Source organism: Neovison vison, chromosome 8, assembly GCF_020171115.1.
Source record: "Neovison vison isolate M4711 chromosome 8, ASM_NN_V1, whole genome shotgun sequence".
In the NCBI taxonomy this organism is placed as follows: domain Eukaryota; kingdom Metazoa; phylum Chordata; class Mammalia; order Carnivora; family Mustelidae; genus Neogale; species Neogale vison.
Window position 1 is genome coordinate 123,171,864 of NC_058098.1, and position 14,791 is coordinate 123,186,654.

General features: G+C 59.0%; 2 protein-coding genes across 3 annotated transcripts; one reads left to right on the top strand and one right to left on the bottom strand.

Annotated features, from left to right (window-relative positions):
• Window positions 1-209: 209 nt before the first annotated feature.
• EMILIN1 (elastin microfibril interfacer 1) lies at window positions 210-7,977 on the bottom strand. Its single transcript, XM_044261911.1, has 8 exons — window positions 7,297-7,977; window positions 6,242-6,367; window positions 5,555-5,775; window positions 2,542-4,464; window positions 2,064-2,180; window positions 1,620-1,637; window positions 1,322-1,459; window positions 210-927 (listed from the first exon to the last, which is right to left on the bottom strand). The coding sequence occupies exons 1-8, from the start codon at window positions 7,464-7,466 to the stop codon at window positions 590-592; spliced, it is 3,051 nt and encodes a 1,016-aa protein (XP_044117846.1). The 5' UTR covers window positions 7,467-7,977; the 3' UTR covers window positions 210-589.
• Window positions 7,978-13,511: 5,534 nt separating this feature from the next.
• OST4 (oligosaccharyltransferase complex subunit 4, non-catalytic) lies at window positions 13,512-14,791 on the top strand. 2 transcript variants are annotated; one of them, XM_044261916.1, is made up of 3 exons: window positions 13,512-13,617; window positions 13,741-13,878; window positions 14,561-14,791. In XM_044261916.1, exon 2 carries the CDS (start codon window positions 13,742-13,744, stop codon window positions 13,853-13,855), a length of 114 nt encoding a protein of 37 aa, XP_044117851.1. In that variant the 5' UTR covers window positions 13,512-13,617; window position 13,741; the 3' UTR covers window positions 13,856-13,878; window positions 14,561-14,791. The 2 variants fall into 2 exon arrangements, with proteins under 2 accessions (XP_044117851.1, XP_044117852.1); XM_044261917.1 differs by having other exon boundaries at window positions 13,518-13,609.

Here is a 14,791-nt window from a genome sequence, read left to right on the forward strand (position 1 = left end):
GGCGGAACTGGCATTCGGCAGAGGAGGACCGCGCGCCGCGCCTCTGTGCGCCGGAGGGTGTACAGCAAGTGCTCCGGGAGCCACCGAGCGGGGAGATGGGGCGACCACGACAGGGAACCCAGGGCTCCCCCCTTCTCTCTACCTTTGTACTTTGTACTTCTCTCTACCCTTGAACACATACTGCAGCAGACAGGTTGTTTTGTTTTGTTTTTTAGAAAAACCAAGAGTCTTTATTCCTGAATAGTTTAGTATGGCGGTGGGGCCGGAGCCCTTCGGGAGAGCCCTGCATCGGCCCAGAGACCAGTTGGAGGAGCTCCGAGGGTGCGAGGATTGATTGGCTCCTCCGCAGTCTGGGCCCTGCCGCGGACGGTGAGCAGACAAAAGTCTGGACGAGAGGACCCCCGAGTCCCCGACCCGGCGCGCTCAGGCCCCGGAGAGGAGTGCTCTGGGCGCCTGTGCCACAGACGGTGCGGGGACGGCGGCTCGCCTAGGGCTGGGGCCAGAACGGAGCCCCATCTCGGACGGGGAGCCCGGGGAGCGCCTCACCCCCGCTGGCTCTTTGGCCCGCGTAGACACTTCAGCCCTCTGTCTACACGTGTTCTAGCTCCAGGTCCCCGTAGAGCAGGGCTCCGCTGAAGATGGTGAGCGGCTCCTCTGAGTGCGCCAGCTGCCCCATGACCAGGTCGATGCAGACTGTGTCTCCAGCCTGCAGAGGCAGGATGAGGCTGAAGACGCCCAGGGCGCCAGGGCTGGGCTGGCTTTCAGCTACTGGCTTATTCTCCAGCCCCTCAGGCTCATAGCCACCAGAGTCTATACGGGCCACGCCCAGGTTGGAGCGCGACAGCACAGCCTCCACTTTCTCGTGTCGGTGCCCGGTCAGTACCGCACTCAGCAAGTAGCGCCCGGCCAGTGGTGCTGTGAACACGCCTGGGGACAAGGATGGTAGTCAGGTGGTGAGACAGGTGGCAGGGGCCAAGGAGGTGTTGGGGAGCCCACCCGGAACTCCTGGACTAGGGAGACACCTGCTGGGTCTTGTCATGCGACTCGCACTAGAATGTAAGTTCCACAGGCCAGGGAATTTGGTGTTTTGTTCATTACAGCAGCCCCAGCACACCACCCCCCACCCCCGGCAAAATAAGCGCTCCTTCCTCCGACCCTTCAACCAAGCTGTGGTGAGAATGAATAAATGAAGTAAATAGAGGTCTCCCCAAACCAGAGCATGAAAATATCCCCCTTGCCCAAGGAGGCAAGGATGAGAACGTATCACTGCACCGCCTCCCCGGCCTGCCCCCTTGCCCAGCCTGCCTGCCTGCAGGCTTACCAGTCTCTGGATCGTAGTAGCCCCCATCGTTGAGCAGGACTCTGTCGAAGGGCACCGTGCCTGGTTCAGACCGTGGCAAACTCAGGGCAGCTGAAAAGGCCACCCGGGGGACAGGGGCTGCCGGTGCCCCCTCCACTCCTGGGTAGGGGTAAGGTGGGGGTCAGAGTGGATGCTCAGTGCAGACCTTCCTGGTTCCCTTCCCCTCCTGGGTCTCTCCCTCCACGGCTGCCTGAGGCCTTGCATCCTCCAACCCCCAGGTCTGTTCCCGTCCCTCCAGCACCAGATGAGAGGAACTTACCCTGTTCTCCCTGGGGACCTGTGGGAAGAGGAGAGGGAGCAGTGAGAAGCGGGGGCGCTCTCACTAAGTCACTCAGCAAACATCTGCTGAGTCTCTCTCACTGTGGTAGGTGTCAGACTCCACAGCAGGAATGGGGGGTATCAAGACAAGGAGAAATAGTCCATTCAGTTCAACCAGGCCCCAGCCTCTCTCACCCTCCATAGCCCTGTCTTCATAGCTCAGTCTTAGTCTTCAACCCCGCGCTCAGCCGACCATATCCAACTAATCCACACAGTGAGTGTCCCAGCTCCTAGTCACTGCCAGCCATGTAAGACCACCGCCCCCCCCCCAACTCCTTGCCCCTTTCCTCCTTTCTCTGTCAAGTTCAGAGTAGAATGAATGTCAAGCCTAGGCTGCTAGAAGTGTGAGGAAGCCTAGCTGCGGTAGGGATCTCAGCTCACATACCTGGTGGCCCGATGGGCCCTGTTTGTCCATCCTTGCCTGGAGGTCCTGGTGGTCCAGCAGGGCCTGGTGGTCCCTGAATCCCAGGAGGCCCAGGGGGCCCCGCCTCACCCGCAGGCCCTATGGCGACAAAATTAAATTGAAGGAAAGCCATAAAAGGAGTTTCCAAAGGACAAGGAAGGTCATGGCTCCACGGGCAGGTTGGTGAGGCCCCCTGCCACTCATGCTGGCTACCTGGTGGGCAGAGCTGTGCCCTGCCCTGACCCACCGGCCTGTCTGAGCTGCCCGGGGAGAGGGGGAGCTTATCTCTTGTGGACAAACCAACCCCCAGGACAGAGGTGGCTCTGTAATTATGCTGGGCAGAGCAGGGAGAAAGTATATGAGGTTAAGAGGGGCTGCTGTGGAGGAAGGAGGGAGAAAGAAAGGACTTAAAAGGAGCTCCCTCCCACCTCCCACCACATGCTTCCTTTTGCCCCCTCACCAGTGAGGTCCTTCAGACTGAGCTGGTGAAGCTGGTCCTCCAGGAGCAGCACAGAGCTGTTAAGGGCTCCAAGCCGCCTGCCCAGGCTCGCCTGTCCCCCCAGCAGCTTCTCTAGCAAGGCTGCCTGTGTCTGGCTGGTGCTGTTGGTTTCCCGTAGCCCAGCCCAGAGCCCAGCCACATGTCTGGAAAGGCCCTCGCGCAGGCCCTGCAGTCCCCCGGCCACTGTGTCCAACCGCTCACAGACTCCCTCAAGGCGGCCCAATCGCCCCTCTAGGCTGGGGCACTGGCCAGCCTGCGCCTGTCCCTCTTCCAGGCCTCGGAAGCGCTCCTCACTCTCCGTAGCATGTTCCGTGGCCTCCTGCTGCAGCCTGTTAATCTCTGAGATGATGCGGTCCTTGGTGGCTCCTAGGTCAGCCAGATCAGCACCCTGGCCCTCCACGGTGGTCTGGAGCTCGTGCAGTGAGTCGTTGAGAGAGCTGAAGGTGAGAATGACCTCGGAGAGCTCTCCTTGCAGGGCCTGGAGTGCTGAGCCTGAGCTCCCCCCAAACACACTGAAGCCATCTAGAGGCCCTCGGCTAGGTCCCCCAACACCTGGGCCAGCCCCAGGGCCCCGTGGGGGCAACAGGGGACACGAGCAGCGTTCCACACCATCCCGAAGGCGGCCCAGCTCCTCTTGGACGCCGCCGCAGGCCCCACAGCCCTCATCCCCGCGGGCCTGCAGCAGTCCCTCCAGCTGGCCCAGCCGTGCGGCCGTGAGATTCAGCTGCAGCGCCAGCTCTGCGATCGTCTCATCCTGTGCGTCCACGCGCCCCTGAAGCTGGCTCACGACCCCTTGGAGTTCCTCCAGGGCAGCCTGTTGGGCCTCCCCGGCCACTCCCACCTTGTGCAGGTCGGAGCCCAGCAGACGCAGCTGCCCCTCGCTGTCTAGCACCCTGCGCTCCAAGGCACTGAGGATCTCGCTGACCTGGGAGTCCTGCTCCCCAGGGGCCCCGGGGCAGAGCTGGCCGCATGCCTGCACTGCCCCTGCCACCTGCTCTTCCAGCAGATCCAACCGCCCACCCAGCACCCCGCTCACGTTGGCCAACTGTCCCTCCAGCTTTTCTAGTCGGCCCCGGGCGGCAGGCAGCCAGTGGCTCAGGCCCCCGGGACGCCCAGGCCAGCCCGCCTCCTGGTCCTCTGAGGGACCCAAAGTGGAGTTGAATTGGTCCTCCAGGCGAGAAAGGCGGGACGCTAAGCTGGTGTAGCCTGGGGGATGGCCCCCCTGCCCGGCTGCTCCTCCCAGCTCGGTGCCTCGCCGCCCACTCAGCACCGTCACCGAGCCGGCCACTACATCCAGCCTCCGCTCCAGCTCCGCCAGCCGCCGGCCCAGCTCAGGAGGGCAGCACTCCTGAAGGGGCCTGCGGATCCCGTGCCCGGGGAACTGCCGCTGCCGCTCTTCCACAGAGGCCAGTAGCTTCTCCAGGGCCCGCAGCCGCTCCCTGTCCTCCTGCTGCTGCCGACGGAAGCCATCGAGCCCCGCCAGGCACACGGAGCAGGACTCCTGCAGCCGTCGCTCCAGCTCCCGCAGCGGCTCCTCGCTGTGGCCAGGAGGGGCCGGGGTGGGGTCCAGGGCCCTGCCGCCGCCTCCTCCTCCTCCAGCATGATGGTTGTTGAGATGGCCCAGCTCCTGGTCATGCGTGGAGACGCGGTTGTCCAGGAGCTGCAGCTGCTGCTGGATCTCACTGAGGGTCTCGTGCACGCCAGGGCGGGCCGCCGCATCCGCAGGCTGCTGCCTCCCATTGAAGGCCGTCTCCACGGCCCTCTGGACGTCTTCTGCCAGGCGCCCGCTCAGTCCCTGCAGGACGCCTCGAAGGCCCTGCAGCTCCTTTGTCAGGCTCTGCACCTGCTCCTCCAGCTGCTGCACCTTCTCTGAGTCCCCAGGACCTGGCAGAGAGGGGATGGCATCAGGCAGGGGGGCCGGGCCTCAGAGCTCAGAGCCTCTAACCTCCTGGACCCTGGTCTCCCCAGCTCCAGCGAGAGGGCCTCGCTGATCCGGCTGGGGACTCTGGTCAAGAAAAGGCGGAAGGAAACTCCATTTACTCCATTTACTGAGTAAACTCCATTTACTCCATTTTGGCCTGTGGGCCAAAATTGTACCGTGGCTTTGCCCCCTTCCAACAGACTCCCCTGGACAGACACCGCAGCTTCTCCCACTTTGTATACCGTGAGAAAGAGAACCAGAGGAGATGACGGCGCTGGGCCACGGATTACAAGTTTAATAAGTGGCAGAGCCTAGTTTCAAACCCAGCTCACCCATCTACCACCAAGTCTATAGTTCAGAGGGTGTCTGAGAAATTGCTTCTTGGTCTGTGAAATGGGAGCGTGGGGAGACACTGTGGGCCCCACCATAGTGGCTATTCTGAGCAACGTCTCTCCACAACAGCACAGGGACAGATGAGGTCCCACGGGAAGCCTGCGGGGGCTCCAGCTGGAAGGTGGGACCGTCAGCCAGAAGTTCCTGTTTCCATCCTTACAGCAGGACTATCTCCCGGGCAGGCGAGCACAGCACATCCGCAGCGCAGGGCGCGCACACGCGGGAAGGCCAGCCGGGACTGCTGCATTCTGGGACCTGCAGTCTCCAGAGGCCACCGAGGGGCCTGGGACCTGTAGTCGGGTGCAGTGCATTCTAGGACTTGTAGTCTGAATGGTCTATCCCCTTGGTGCCCAAGCTTCTCGAAGGAATTCCCCTTTCCTCCCACTGCCGTTCCCAACTAGGCCACACGTGGGTGTGCGTGAGCACGTTCTCTTTCTCTGCCTTCTTTTTCTCTTGATCTCTCTCATTCTCAGTTTCTCTGTGACTAACACACACACACACACACACACACACACACACGTGCGCGTACTACACACAGAGTGCACACACAGGCAGAGAATCTCAGGGACCTCACTTACTCCGTGGCCCTCAGCAGCCTGGCCCCACATTTTCCAGCCAGCACCAGCCCCCACTTCTCTCCCCAGTGGCTCCCATACTCACCTTCCCCACCTAGTCCACTCAGGTGGCTTCCTGCACTGGAGCCAGAGAGGTTGGGGCGGGCGGGCCGGGGCCGGGGGCGTGGTGTGGCGAGTGCAGGACCCAGCGCCGGGGCGGGACCCTCAGCGCAGTCATCGCCCCCATACCCCTGACAGCATCTCCACTCCATATCCGTCACGGTCTTGTAGGCCACTCGGTAGCGAGGGCGGAGGAAGCTGCGGTACCTGGGAGAGGCAGAGGGAGGCCTCTTTACTCCTCCCTGTACTGTCAGTGACCCTGGGTCCTGTCCCCAGAGATGGGCAGCTGCTGGTGGTGGATAAGGCCTGTCCCTCAGGCCTAGTCCCCTTACTTTCCAGCATGTGGCTGCACTCAGTTGACAGCTGTCAGCTTGCTGGCCAATGGCCAAATCCTGCTCGTCCTCCCCCTGTCCTATGCTGGAACCTCAAACTCCTCATCTTGAGCCTGACTCAGCCCAGAGAGACGTCTGGGGCCTGGCAGGGTGGTCCGGGTGACTTTGCCCTCTGTATCCGCCCCAAACTGTTGCCTCTGGGTCTTCTCAAAATGGCTCTGACCGAAGCCCCCGGTCCTGCCTCTGGCTACCTGCTTTGTACAAATTCCCCGAGCCGGCTGCCCTCCTTCTGCCCTAGCTCAGTCCCCACCAAGTACCCAGCCCCCAGCGCTGGAGCTCACATGATACTGCGGGGACACTGGGGCTGGCCCCAGCCACAAGGCTGGTAGTCTGGCTTGACGAAGGTCTCCACTCCATCTTCCAGGACACAGCTCACTGTCCGGGTCACCACATAGGCACACCAGTTCCTGTAGGCACAACCCCACCTGGGCCCAAGGGCCAGAGACACGAGCCCCAGAGGAGGACCCAGGGGCTACCAGAGGGGCTGAGGGAGGGTCAAAAGACGAAGGGCCCCTGGGGTCCAGGGGGAGCCAGGACTTTGGCAACAGCAGCTGCCCCCACGCTTTCCTGAGCAGTAGGCGTTGGTGAAAACTTTTCAAGACAGCACGAGGAGTCACAGAATGGAAAACCACAGCTACATGAAGTTGATCCTCATGGCTGGGGGTCGTGGGGAGCCTCTGAATTCACACATTCATTCACGTCCCTTTCTGTGTCAATCCCTAGCTCGGAGTGGCTCAGAGCCAGCTGGCTGGGTCCCTCTGGTGATCCCCTGGATGCTGGCTTCCACCCACCCCTCAGGGGAGAGGACAGGGCAGGCAAGGGTCCAGCTCAGGGTTAAACAGAGAATAAGCCATTGATGAGCCGTGCCCCCCTTGGGGCTTGCGTTCTACACTCTCCGCCCCATTCAAGCTGGCCTTTGATCTGTGTCTGGCTGGAGAGCCCAAAGGAACAGAGCAGAGTGGTGTCCGAAAGAGTCACAGATGGACTGGATGGGCCCATGGAGCCCGAGGAAGGAATAAAGGTCTGTTGGAGGATAGCAGGCTGGTACTGAGCTGGCAGCATGCAGGGAGGCCTGGCCCAGGCCCCTCCTGGTGGTTTTCCTGGGCACCTAACTGCAGGGCCCCGAGGTGAGAGGGGGACCTATCTATGTAGGGGGTCCTAGAAATTCTCTGCGGGAAGGTGGGCTTGTGCAGAGCTGCCTGATGGCTGGGCTTCCTCTCCCGCTCTTCCCCGCATTAGCCCTGGGGAGGGTGGCCAAGGGTGGGGGCGGGGACACCCACCTTCTGACCCATCCTCCCACCCGCGTCCAGCCTGGGTCTGGGACCCAGACTCTTACCTGTGGCGGCTGGCAGGCCGGGGGGCGCTCTGGGCCTGGGGTTCCCCAGGACTGAGGGCTCCTCCGCCCCCTGTGTAGAGGCTGTAACCGCGAGGGGAGTAGCTGGCGGCCCCCGCGACTGTGGTCAGCAGGCAGCAGAGGTAGCAGTTCCAGAGAGTGCTGGGGGCCATGGTGGGGGGGCTCCGCGGTGGCCCTCAGAGGCACATCCCAGCCCGACCGCTGGCGCCTCTGTCTGGAGCAGGGGATGCCGCTGCTCCGCGGGACAGCGCTGGCCGGGTCCTGTCCCCGGCTTCCTGTGGCAGCCCCCAGCCACACGCCTCCTTCTTGGCCGCCTGGCCTGACCCCTCTCCCCCTCCTCTTTCCTCCTCAGGCTCCTGTCCGTCCCTCCCTCGGTTCCTTCCGCTCTCTTCTTCTCCACTTCTGAGGGGAGTGTGTTCTCTGCGCCTCCTGGCCTCCTGTGCCTGGTCCCTGCCCCTCTCAGATGCTGCTTCCTGGGCCTCCACCCCCTCGCCCTAGCTGGCCCTCCTCTGGTCTCCCTATCTGTTTTCCCCAGTGACCGGATCCTGGAGGTGACAGGGCTTTGCCCCTGTGGCTGTTCAGAGGCGCAAGAGTGGCTGTGGGGCGGGCCCTGGCCTCCTGCCTCCCTCTCTTGCTCACTCCCTTCCCCCCTGTCTGGCTGGCGGTCCAGCCTCCCCCCTCCGCCCCCCCCACCTCTCCAACCATCGTGCGCCACATCTGCTTCTTGTTAACTCCGGGAAAGAGAGGGTAAAAAAAAAGGAAAAACAGAGAAATGTGGAGTTGCCGCCAGGCTTGGGGCCAGCCTCTCAGACGGGCCACATGGAGTGGAGCCGGGGCCAGGCCTGGGGAGGAGGCCCAGGGCTGGTCGCTTAGACAGAGAACAGGAGCCACAGCTCCCCTGGGGCTAGGGCAAGCCTCCCCTGAGAGAGAAAACTGAGAAGAGGAGGGGAGGACTGGGAAAGGGAGAATGGGCTCGGAAGGCTCAGCAGGACACCACTCACCGTCTAGTCCAGCTGCGTCCTTTTACAGGTGTGAACAACGAGGCCCAGAGCTGGAAGGTAACCTGTCCAGGCAAGCCAGGGGCAGGCCCCTGATCAGAATCGACACACCTAGGTCGGCAACTTGGGACAAGAAGAAGAGAGGAGAGAGGACTACTGGGCTGGGGAGGAGGAGGAAGAAGTCTCCACGGAGGCAGGCAGGAAACTCAGAGAAGCTAGAAGAGGAAAAAAGGAATCTGGAAATTACATGAGCATGTAACCTTCTGTCAGGCATGGAGAGGACATGGGCGAGAGGAGGAAGACTCATTCTCAAAAAACCAAAGGAGTATGGATCTCAGGCTTGTCTCGCTGAAGGTCAGGCCTAAGTGGGGGAGGGGAAGGAGCGAGGCCGACTGGGGATGCCTAGATCCATGGAGCCCAGAGGAAGTCCTTACCCAGCCTGGAGGCAAGCCCGAGACCCTGTGTAGCAGGCAAGGGACTCAGTCACACTCAACCATCAGCCGGACCCAAAAGCTCCTCTCAGAGCAGTCTGAATCGGTCAGCTGCCCCCGCCCTCTCCGTCACCATCTGGCCTCAGCTCCACGCTCAGGCCCAGGTGTCCCTGTGCGGTGGGGAGCTTGCTTACAAGCTCCAAGCAGAAGTACCAGACAGAAGGGAGGTGAGCGTGCTGTGTGAACGCCCCAGGGAGCAAAGGCCTGGGGAACACTCCGGAAGGAGCACCTGGGACCATGGGGATGGGACACAGGCACCAAAACAAGCAACACAAAGCAGGACAGACATCTTGCCAAGCTGCATAGGGGGAGGGGAAAGACAGCTGGATGCTCCGGGGAGTCAGAGCAGAGCCGCTGGAAGAGAGAGAGAGGCTAAGCAGTGTTGGGGTAAAAAAGTGAAGCACGGAGATGGGGGAGGGGAGAGAGTGCAGGCTGGGGGAACGATGCCCGCCTCAGTTTTCTCATTCCTCAACATGGGAATCCTAACAGCGCCCTCCTTTCTAAGTTTGTGAGGCTAGAGTTAATACAGGTAAAGCATTTAGAATAGTGCCTGGTACAAGGAAAATGCTTAGTAAGAGCTCTTATTTGTGTCAGGAAGAAATGGGACAGAAAGTCAGAGAAGTCAGTTGTGGAAAAATTGGGGAGAGGCCCAGATGACTGGTTAAGAGCTTGGATTACAAGTGTTTGAGTAGGAGCCTGACAGGCCTTCAGAAAGAAAACATGGCAGACAAGAGCAATGGGCAGGGTTTTGGGCAGAAGGACCCCGGTTCCAGCTCCTCCTTTGAGAAGTGTTATCCCTGAGAACCAAGGCCATGACTCCGCCGGAGGTCTGCCGGCTACTGTCTGAAGTGCCTTCGCCATTCTGCAACGGCAGAGTGAAGCAGCCTGGAAACAGAAGGCTGTGGTTGCTTGGGGACTGCGTGGGTAATGAGGGGCCAGAGGAAGGGAGACATCGCCGAGGATTCAGGGTTTTGAGCCAGGATGGGGAAGTTGAGACGATGAGCAGCTTTGGAAAAAAGGTGACCTTAGTCTGGACATACTGAGTTTTAAGATGAGAATAACATAGTCGGTGGCAGTAAGTGTCCAGGAGATGGTCAGAGATGTGGATCTTGCTTCTGGGAACCATCTGCAGGGCAATAGTTGGAAGCCATGAGAAAGGAGGCCACTGAATCTTCAATGTGACTCTCTGTGAGCTGTCTCAGGTCCGATGGTCCTGTATGTGATCTTGGTGACTGGGAGACATGTTGGCAAAAAGAAAGGATGGTGAAAGTGAATGCTGGAATCCACGGAAATGGAAATTTGTGGCTGCCCCTTAGGAGTGGAGGGATTGGCACACAGGGAGGCTTGAAAGAAACAGACCCAGATCCTGATTCAAAAGCTGCTGTCAGTGGAAGGTTGCACTGTAGCCCTGGTCTCTGCATTGGCTCTAGGCCCTGGCCCTGGCCCTGATACTGAGAGGAAGGCGACCTGCTTCAGGTTGCCCTCGATGCTGCTGTTGAGTTTTCTTTCTCAGTTCTTGCCGCCCCCTCCCTTCAGGGGGCCTCTGACAACCTGAAAATTCATCCCAGCCATCTTGCTACTGCCTGGTTGTCACTCATTCCTGAAGTTTAAACGAGTGCCTCCCTTCAGTTTAAAAATCTGTTGTATTTTAAGTGTGTCAAGCCAAAAATGTTGACTTTGAAATACCACTGCTGTAGGTTAAAATTTCATTCAGGCCTGTAATTAGGAGCCAAGACCTAGGGGCTAACATGAATGTTTGTGATACCTCAAATAAATCAGTGGCTCTGGGTTCACTGGGGAGGCCTGAGGTGTTGGGCAAGCAGTCCCCAACTGGAGACGAAGGTTAGAGAAAATGTACTGGCGGTGGCGGCCGCGGCGGTGGTGGTATTGGCGGACAGCTACAGATTTCCGAAGCAATTGGCAAGAGAATTCCTGAGATCAAAAATGACCACGTTTGGGGTGCCTGGGTGGCTCAGTGGGTTAAGCCTCTGTCTTCAGCTCAGGACATGATCTCAGGGTCCTGGGATCGAGCCCCACATCGGGCTCTCTGCTCATCAAGGAGCCCGCTTCCTCCTCTCTGTCTCTGCCTGCCTCTCTGCCTACTTGTGATCCCTCTCTCTGTCAAATAAATAAATAAAATCTTAAAAAAAAAATGGCCAAGTCCTTAGGGGCACTAGGACAAGATGTATTTTATAACCTTTCCAAGATAAGGGATTTTCAAGGATCCAGTGCCAGTGGGAAATCTTGGCTATACGGGGCAACTGACACCTTCAGCCGGCCAGCAGTAGCTGAGCAACAAGCTCATGCTTGGAGGCTGGGAGAGCCAGGGGTGCCGACGGCAAGGAGCATTTCATGTCTAACATTTCATGTCTAACGCCTTCTGTCAGAGGACTGAATATTGGGAGGGAAAAAGGAGAGCAATGGGAATCGGGCCTTGGTTTATGCAAATGTAGATGTAAATGGGAATTCAAGCTTGTGGGGACTCCGGAGCAAAGTCCACTCCTGCTCAACCTTGAATTTTCCTTTTCCTTCCAACGCTTCCCACAGGTATAATATTTTCAGAGCCACCCTCTGAAAGACCCCTTTCCCGGGTCTTGTTGCTTTTTCATTCCCCAGCCTAATCCTAAACTCATGTCTTCTCCTTTTAAAATGTCATACTAATTGCAGGGATTAAGCTCCACATGTGCCCCTCCCCCAAATTCTCTCCCTCCTCCAATTCTACCAAGGGTGAGGCTTCGCTGGTCTCACTTCCCACACATAATTTTCCACCCAAGCTCTTTTCAAGCTTTGTTAATTCTTAGCTGAGTCTAGTTTAGTCCTGGGGACCATTTTTAATTTCAGTTCCTCCAGGCAGTAGGCCAAATGACCTATTCAAGGCTGATAAAGAGTCGCTGACCTAGGCACAGCGCTTTCTGGGAGGTAAAGGATATTTCTGGATGGTTCTAAAACAAATCCTTTTCCTCCTGTCCCTGACCCTAGGATAACCAACCCACTGAATCCATAGGGGGATATAGAGTGTGGAATAGAGGAAAGTGGATCAAGGTGACAGTTTCCAACCATTTGTAGAATCCTGGGCCTCAGTTTCCTTCTTTGTAACATGTTCTTGAAGGTCCCCCTCAGCTCTGAAAGTCTATGGTCAGTTGTTTCAGGATAGCCTTGGAAATCTGAAGCACTTCCAAGGCCTTTCCTCATGCCATTTGCAGTCTAGAAAGTTGACTTTCCAGGGTCTAGTTCTGTCTTAACAGTAGATCTAAGTGTCTGGTTGGACTTGGATCTGCTTCAAATTTCCAGGAGCCACAAAGCATAATGTGTGTAATCCTTTAAGATCTAGACCCTCATTCTCCCAGAGCAGAGCTGGGAACAGACCACTCTCTGAGGGACGTATGAGGAAAGTACACCCCTGGGGTTTCACTATTATGTGGAGGGGACATGGGCTTGGGATTTTAAATAGGAAACTTCTGGGAAATACTGGCTGGAGGCTCGGGGGTGAAATGGGGGAGGCCAGGGGAATTACAGACTGCTAAAGGCAGAGACTGAGCTTAGGAGTCATTGGGCTGGAGCACGGAGGACGAACTGATGGTCCCAGGCCAGGGAAGCCAGCTCTGAGCTAGCACACCCCTGGCTCATGGTGCACACAGGCAGCAAGACGGTCCCCTGCCCCAGCTGTTCCAGTCCCATAGCAGCTCCTGTAGTTTTCCTTGGCTCAGAGAAGCAGAGGCGTCCCTTGAGCCCTGGCCCCCCTCTACCGCAAAGCAACTGGCTTCCATTACCCCTGACAGCTCCAGAGAAACAGCCCAGCCCCCGGCCCCAGCCTGGCTCCGTGCCGTTCCCTTTTATGGTGAAGCTGAGGGAAAGCAAGCAGTGAGGGGGGAACAGGATCTCCCTGGGGCAGAGGACTGTAGAGCTCCAGGGCCTCTCCCCTCACCAGAGACCCTCAGACATCTACCCACAGTCATTTTCTCCTCAGTGATCCACTGTGCTCAGAACCCACAACCTCTCTTGCTCGTCCCAGCCCCTCCGCCCACCCCCTCCCTCACATCCGGGGGGTGATTTCCCACTTGGCTCAAGTCCCACCGTTTGGGTTTTGATTCCGGGAGGGTCCGCCCTATTTCCGACGCCCACCTCCGGGGGTGGGGTGGGGGGAGTGAGCCCGAATTAGGGAGGCACTGTTCAGATCACAGGCAGGATCATTCCACTTGGCGGCCGTGGGCAAAAAGGCGGGCGCTGAGAAGAGGGGCACCCGGCCGCCCCAGTTCTCTCCCCATTCTGAGCCGCCGCTCACCAACCCCTCCGCTGCCGGGGCCAGGGAGGGCACCCAGAGGGCAGGGCCTAAAGGAAGCACCTGGCTGGGCCGAGCCGGGAAGCGGAGGATGGGCAGCTGCGCGGGGGGCCAGGCAGGAAAGGGAGTCGGAGTCTGGAGGTCAGGCCGAGCCTCTCACCCAGCCATGCCGCCGCACCCTCGCCTTAGCCCACCGCCGAGCTCCGGGTGGGTGGCCACGGCTCTGCGCGGGCCCCTGCCGCGCCAGCGGCTGGCAGCTGCAGCCAGCTGCGCCCCGCCGGCCCCGGGCGCGCGTCTGCGGGTCGCCCGCCCCGCCCCCTACGGGGCCGCCCCTCCGTAGCCCCGCCCAGTGCTCCGCCCCTTGCGATGCGAGGCGGGGAGCAAGCGAGACGGCCGGGCTAGAAAGCCGGTTCCGGCCCAGCTGCCAGGCCGGAAGTGCCCGGTTTGGGCTTGCGCTTGCGCTACCGACTTCCGCGCCGGGACTCCTACCTCCAGCTCGTACGCAGACCGCATCGCGGGGAACTCAGGTGATTAGGTGAGAGGCACGCAGGCGCGCTCCACGGCGCTTCGGCGGTGGCTGGTCCTGGGGGCGAGGACGGGTCCTGGCCTGGGCGAGGAGTGCGCGGGCCTCAGGCTCAGTCCCTCCTCTTCTCCGCAGGATGATCACAGACGTGCAGCTCGCCATCTTCGCCAACATGCTGGGCGTGTCGCTCTTCCTGCTTGTCGTTCTCTATCACTACGTGGCCGTCAACAATCCCAAGAAGCAGGAATGAAAGTGGCGCTTTCTCCGCCCCAGGTAACGGTCCGGGGCTTAGCGCCCAGCCCCCGGAGAGTGGAGTGGCGAGGCCGCGCCAGGGCCTGCAGGTTCGAAACTTCAAATCAGAAAGTGTCGGGCCAAGCATAATACAGTCCAGAATTGAGCCCCTTTATTCGCACACAGTGGGGAGAGCCTTACAATGCCCTGCCCTCTCCCCCTTAAACTGCTCCCTGCTAGAATCGGGGTGAGTTTTCTAATCCTCAGCCCCCGTCTTCATGGTACCCCTATGCCCAAGTTGGGGGTTTGGCTACAAGGAGGCACGGACACCGGTAGGAATAAAGGTACTGAGGATGCCATCCGAGGATGAGCATTTGGGCTCTTCTCTTAAGTAGTCCTCACTTCTCTAAGGTTGTTTAGGCTTTTATTAAGACAGAATTGGTGCGTGTGTGTGCGCGCGTGTGTGTGTGGGTGCGTGTGGGTGCGTGTGTGTGGTTGTAAAGATGTAGAATTCTATTTCCGTGTTCTGGGGTAAGGGGCCCTGAGTGAGCAGTTGGTTACTATAGACTCAAGTCCTAGGGAAAAGTGGGGGTGGGGGGAACCTTAAGTGTGGGTCAGAAATGTAAAGGGGGGACAGGCTGGATGAAAGCTGATGCCTGAAGGATTTCCCCAGCGGAAAGCTGCAGCATTTTCCTTACCTCAGGTCTTTCCCCCTCTTTTCTAGGGTTCCAGGACATAGTCTGAGGCAAGATGGAGGGTATGAGGGGCCTTCACACTTCACTTCACCCTTCTACCCATCACAACATACAAAGCAACTACACCTGGATTTTTTCAAACAACTTTTATTTCCTCAAAGTCTTCCTTAACCCTATGGAACAAGAAGCTGCCACTGTGTAGGGCCCAGTATAGGGGTTTCTTTTCTACTCCCTCCCCCCAATATAAAAATATAGATATA

Bases quoted from the DNA above. Each gene is read 5' to 3' on its own strand.
- EMILIN1 (XM_044261911.1), bottom strand. From the start codon at position 7,466: ATGGCCCCCAGCACTCTCTGGAACTGCTACCTCTGCTGCCTGCTGACC. The intron at 5,776-6,241 runs GTGAGCTCCAGC...TGCCTCTCCCAG, and splicing joins CAGTGTCCCCGCAGTATCAT to GTACCGCAGCTTCCTCCGCC. The intron at 2,181-2,541 runs GTGAGGGGGCAA...TTGTCGCCATAG, and splicing joins CAGTCTGAAGGACCTCACTG to GGCCTGCGGGTGAGGCGGGG.
- OST4 (XM_044261916.1), top strand. From the start codon at position 13,742: ATGATCACAGACGTGCAGCTCGCCATCTTCGCCAACATGCTGGGCGTG.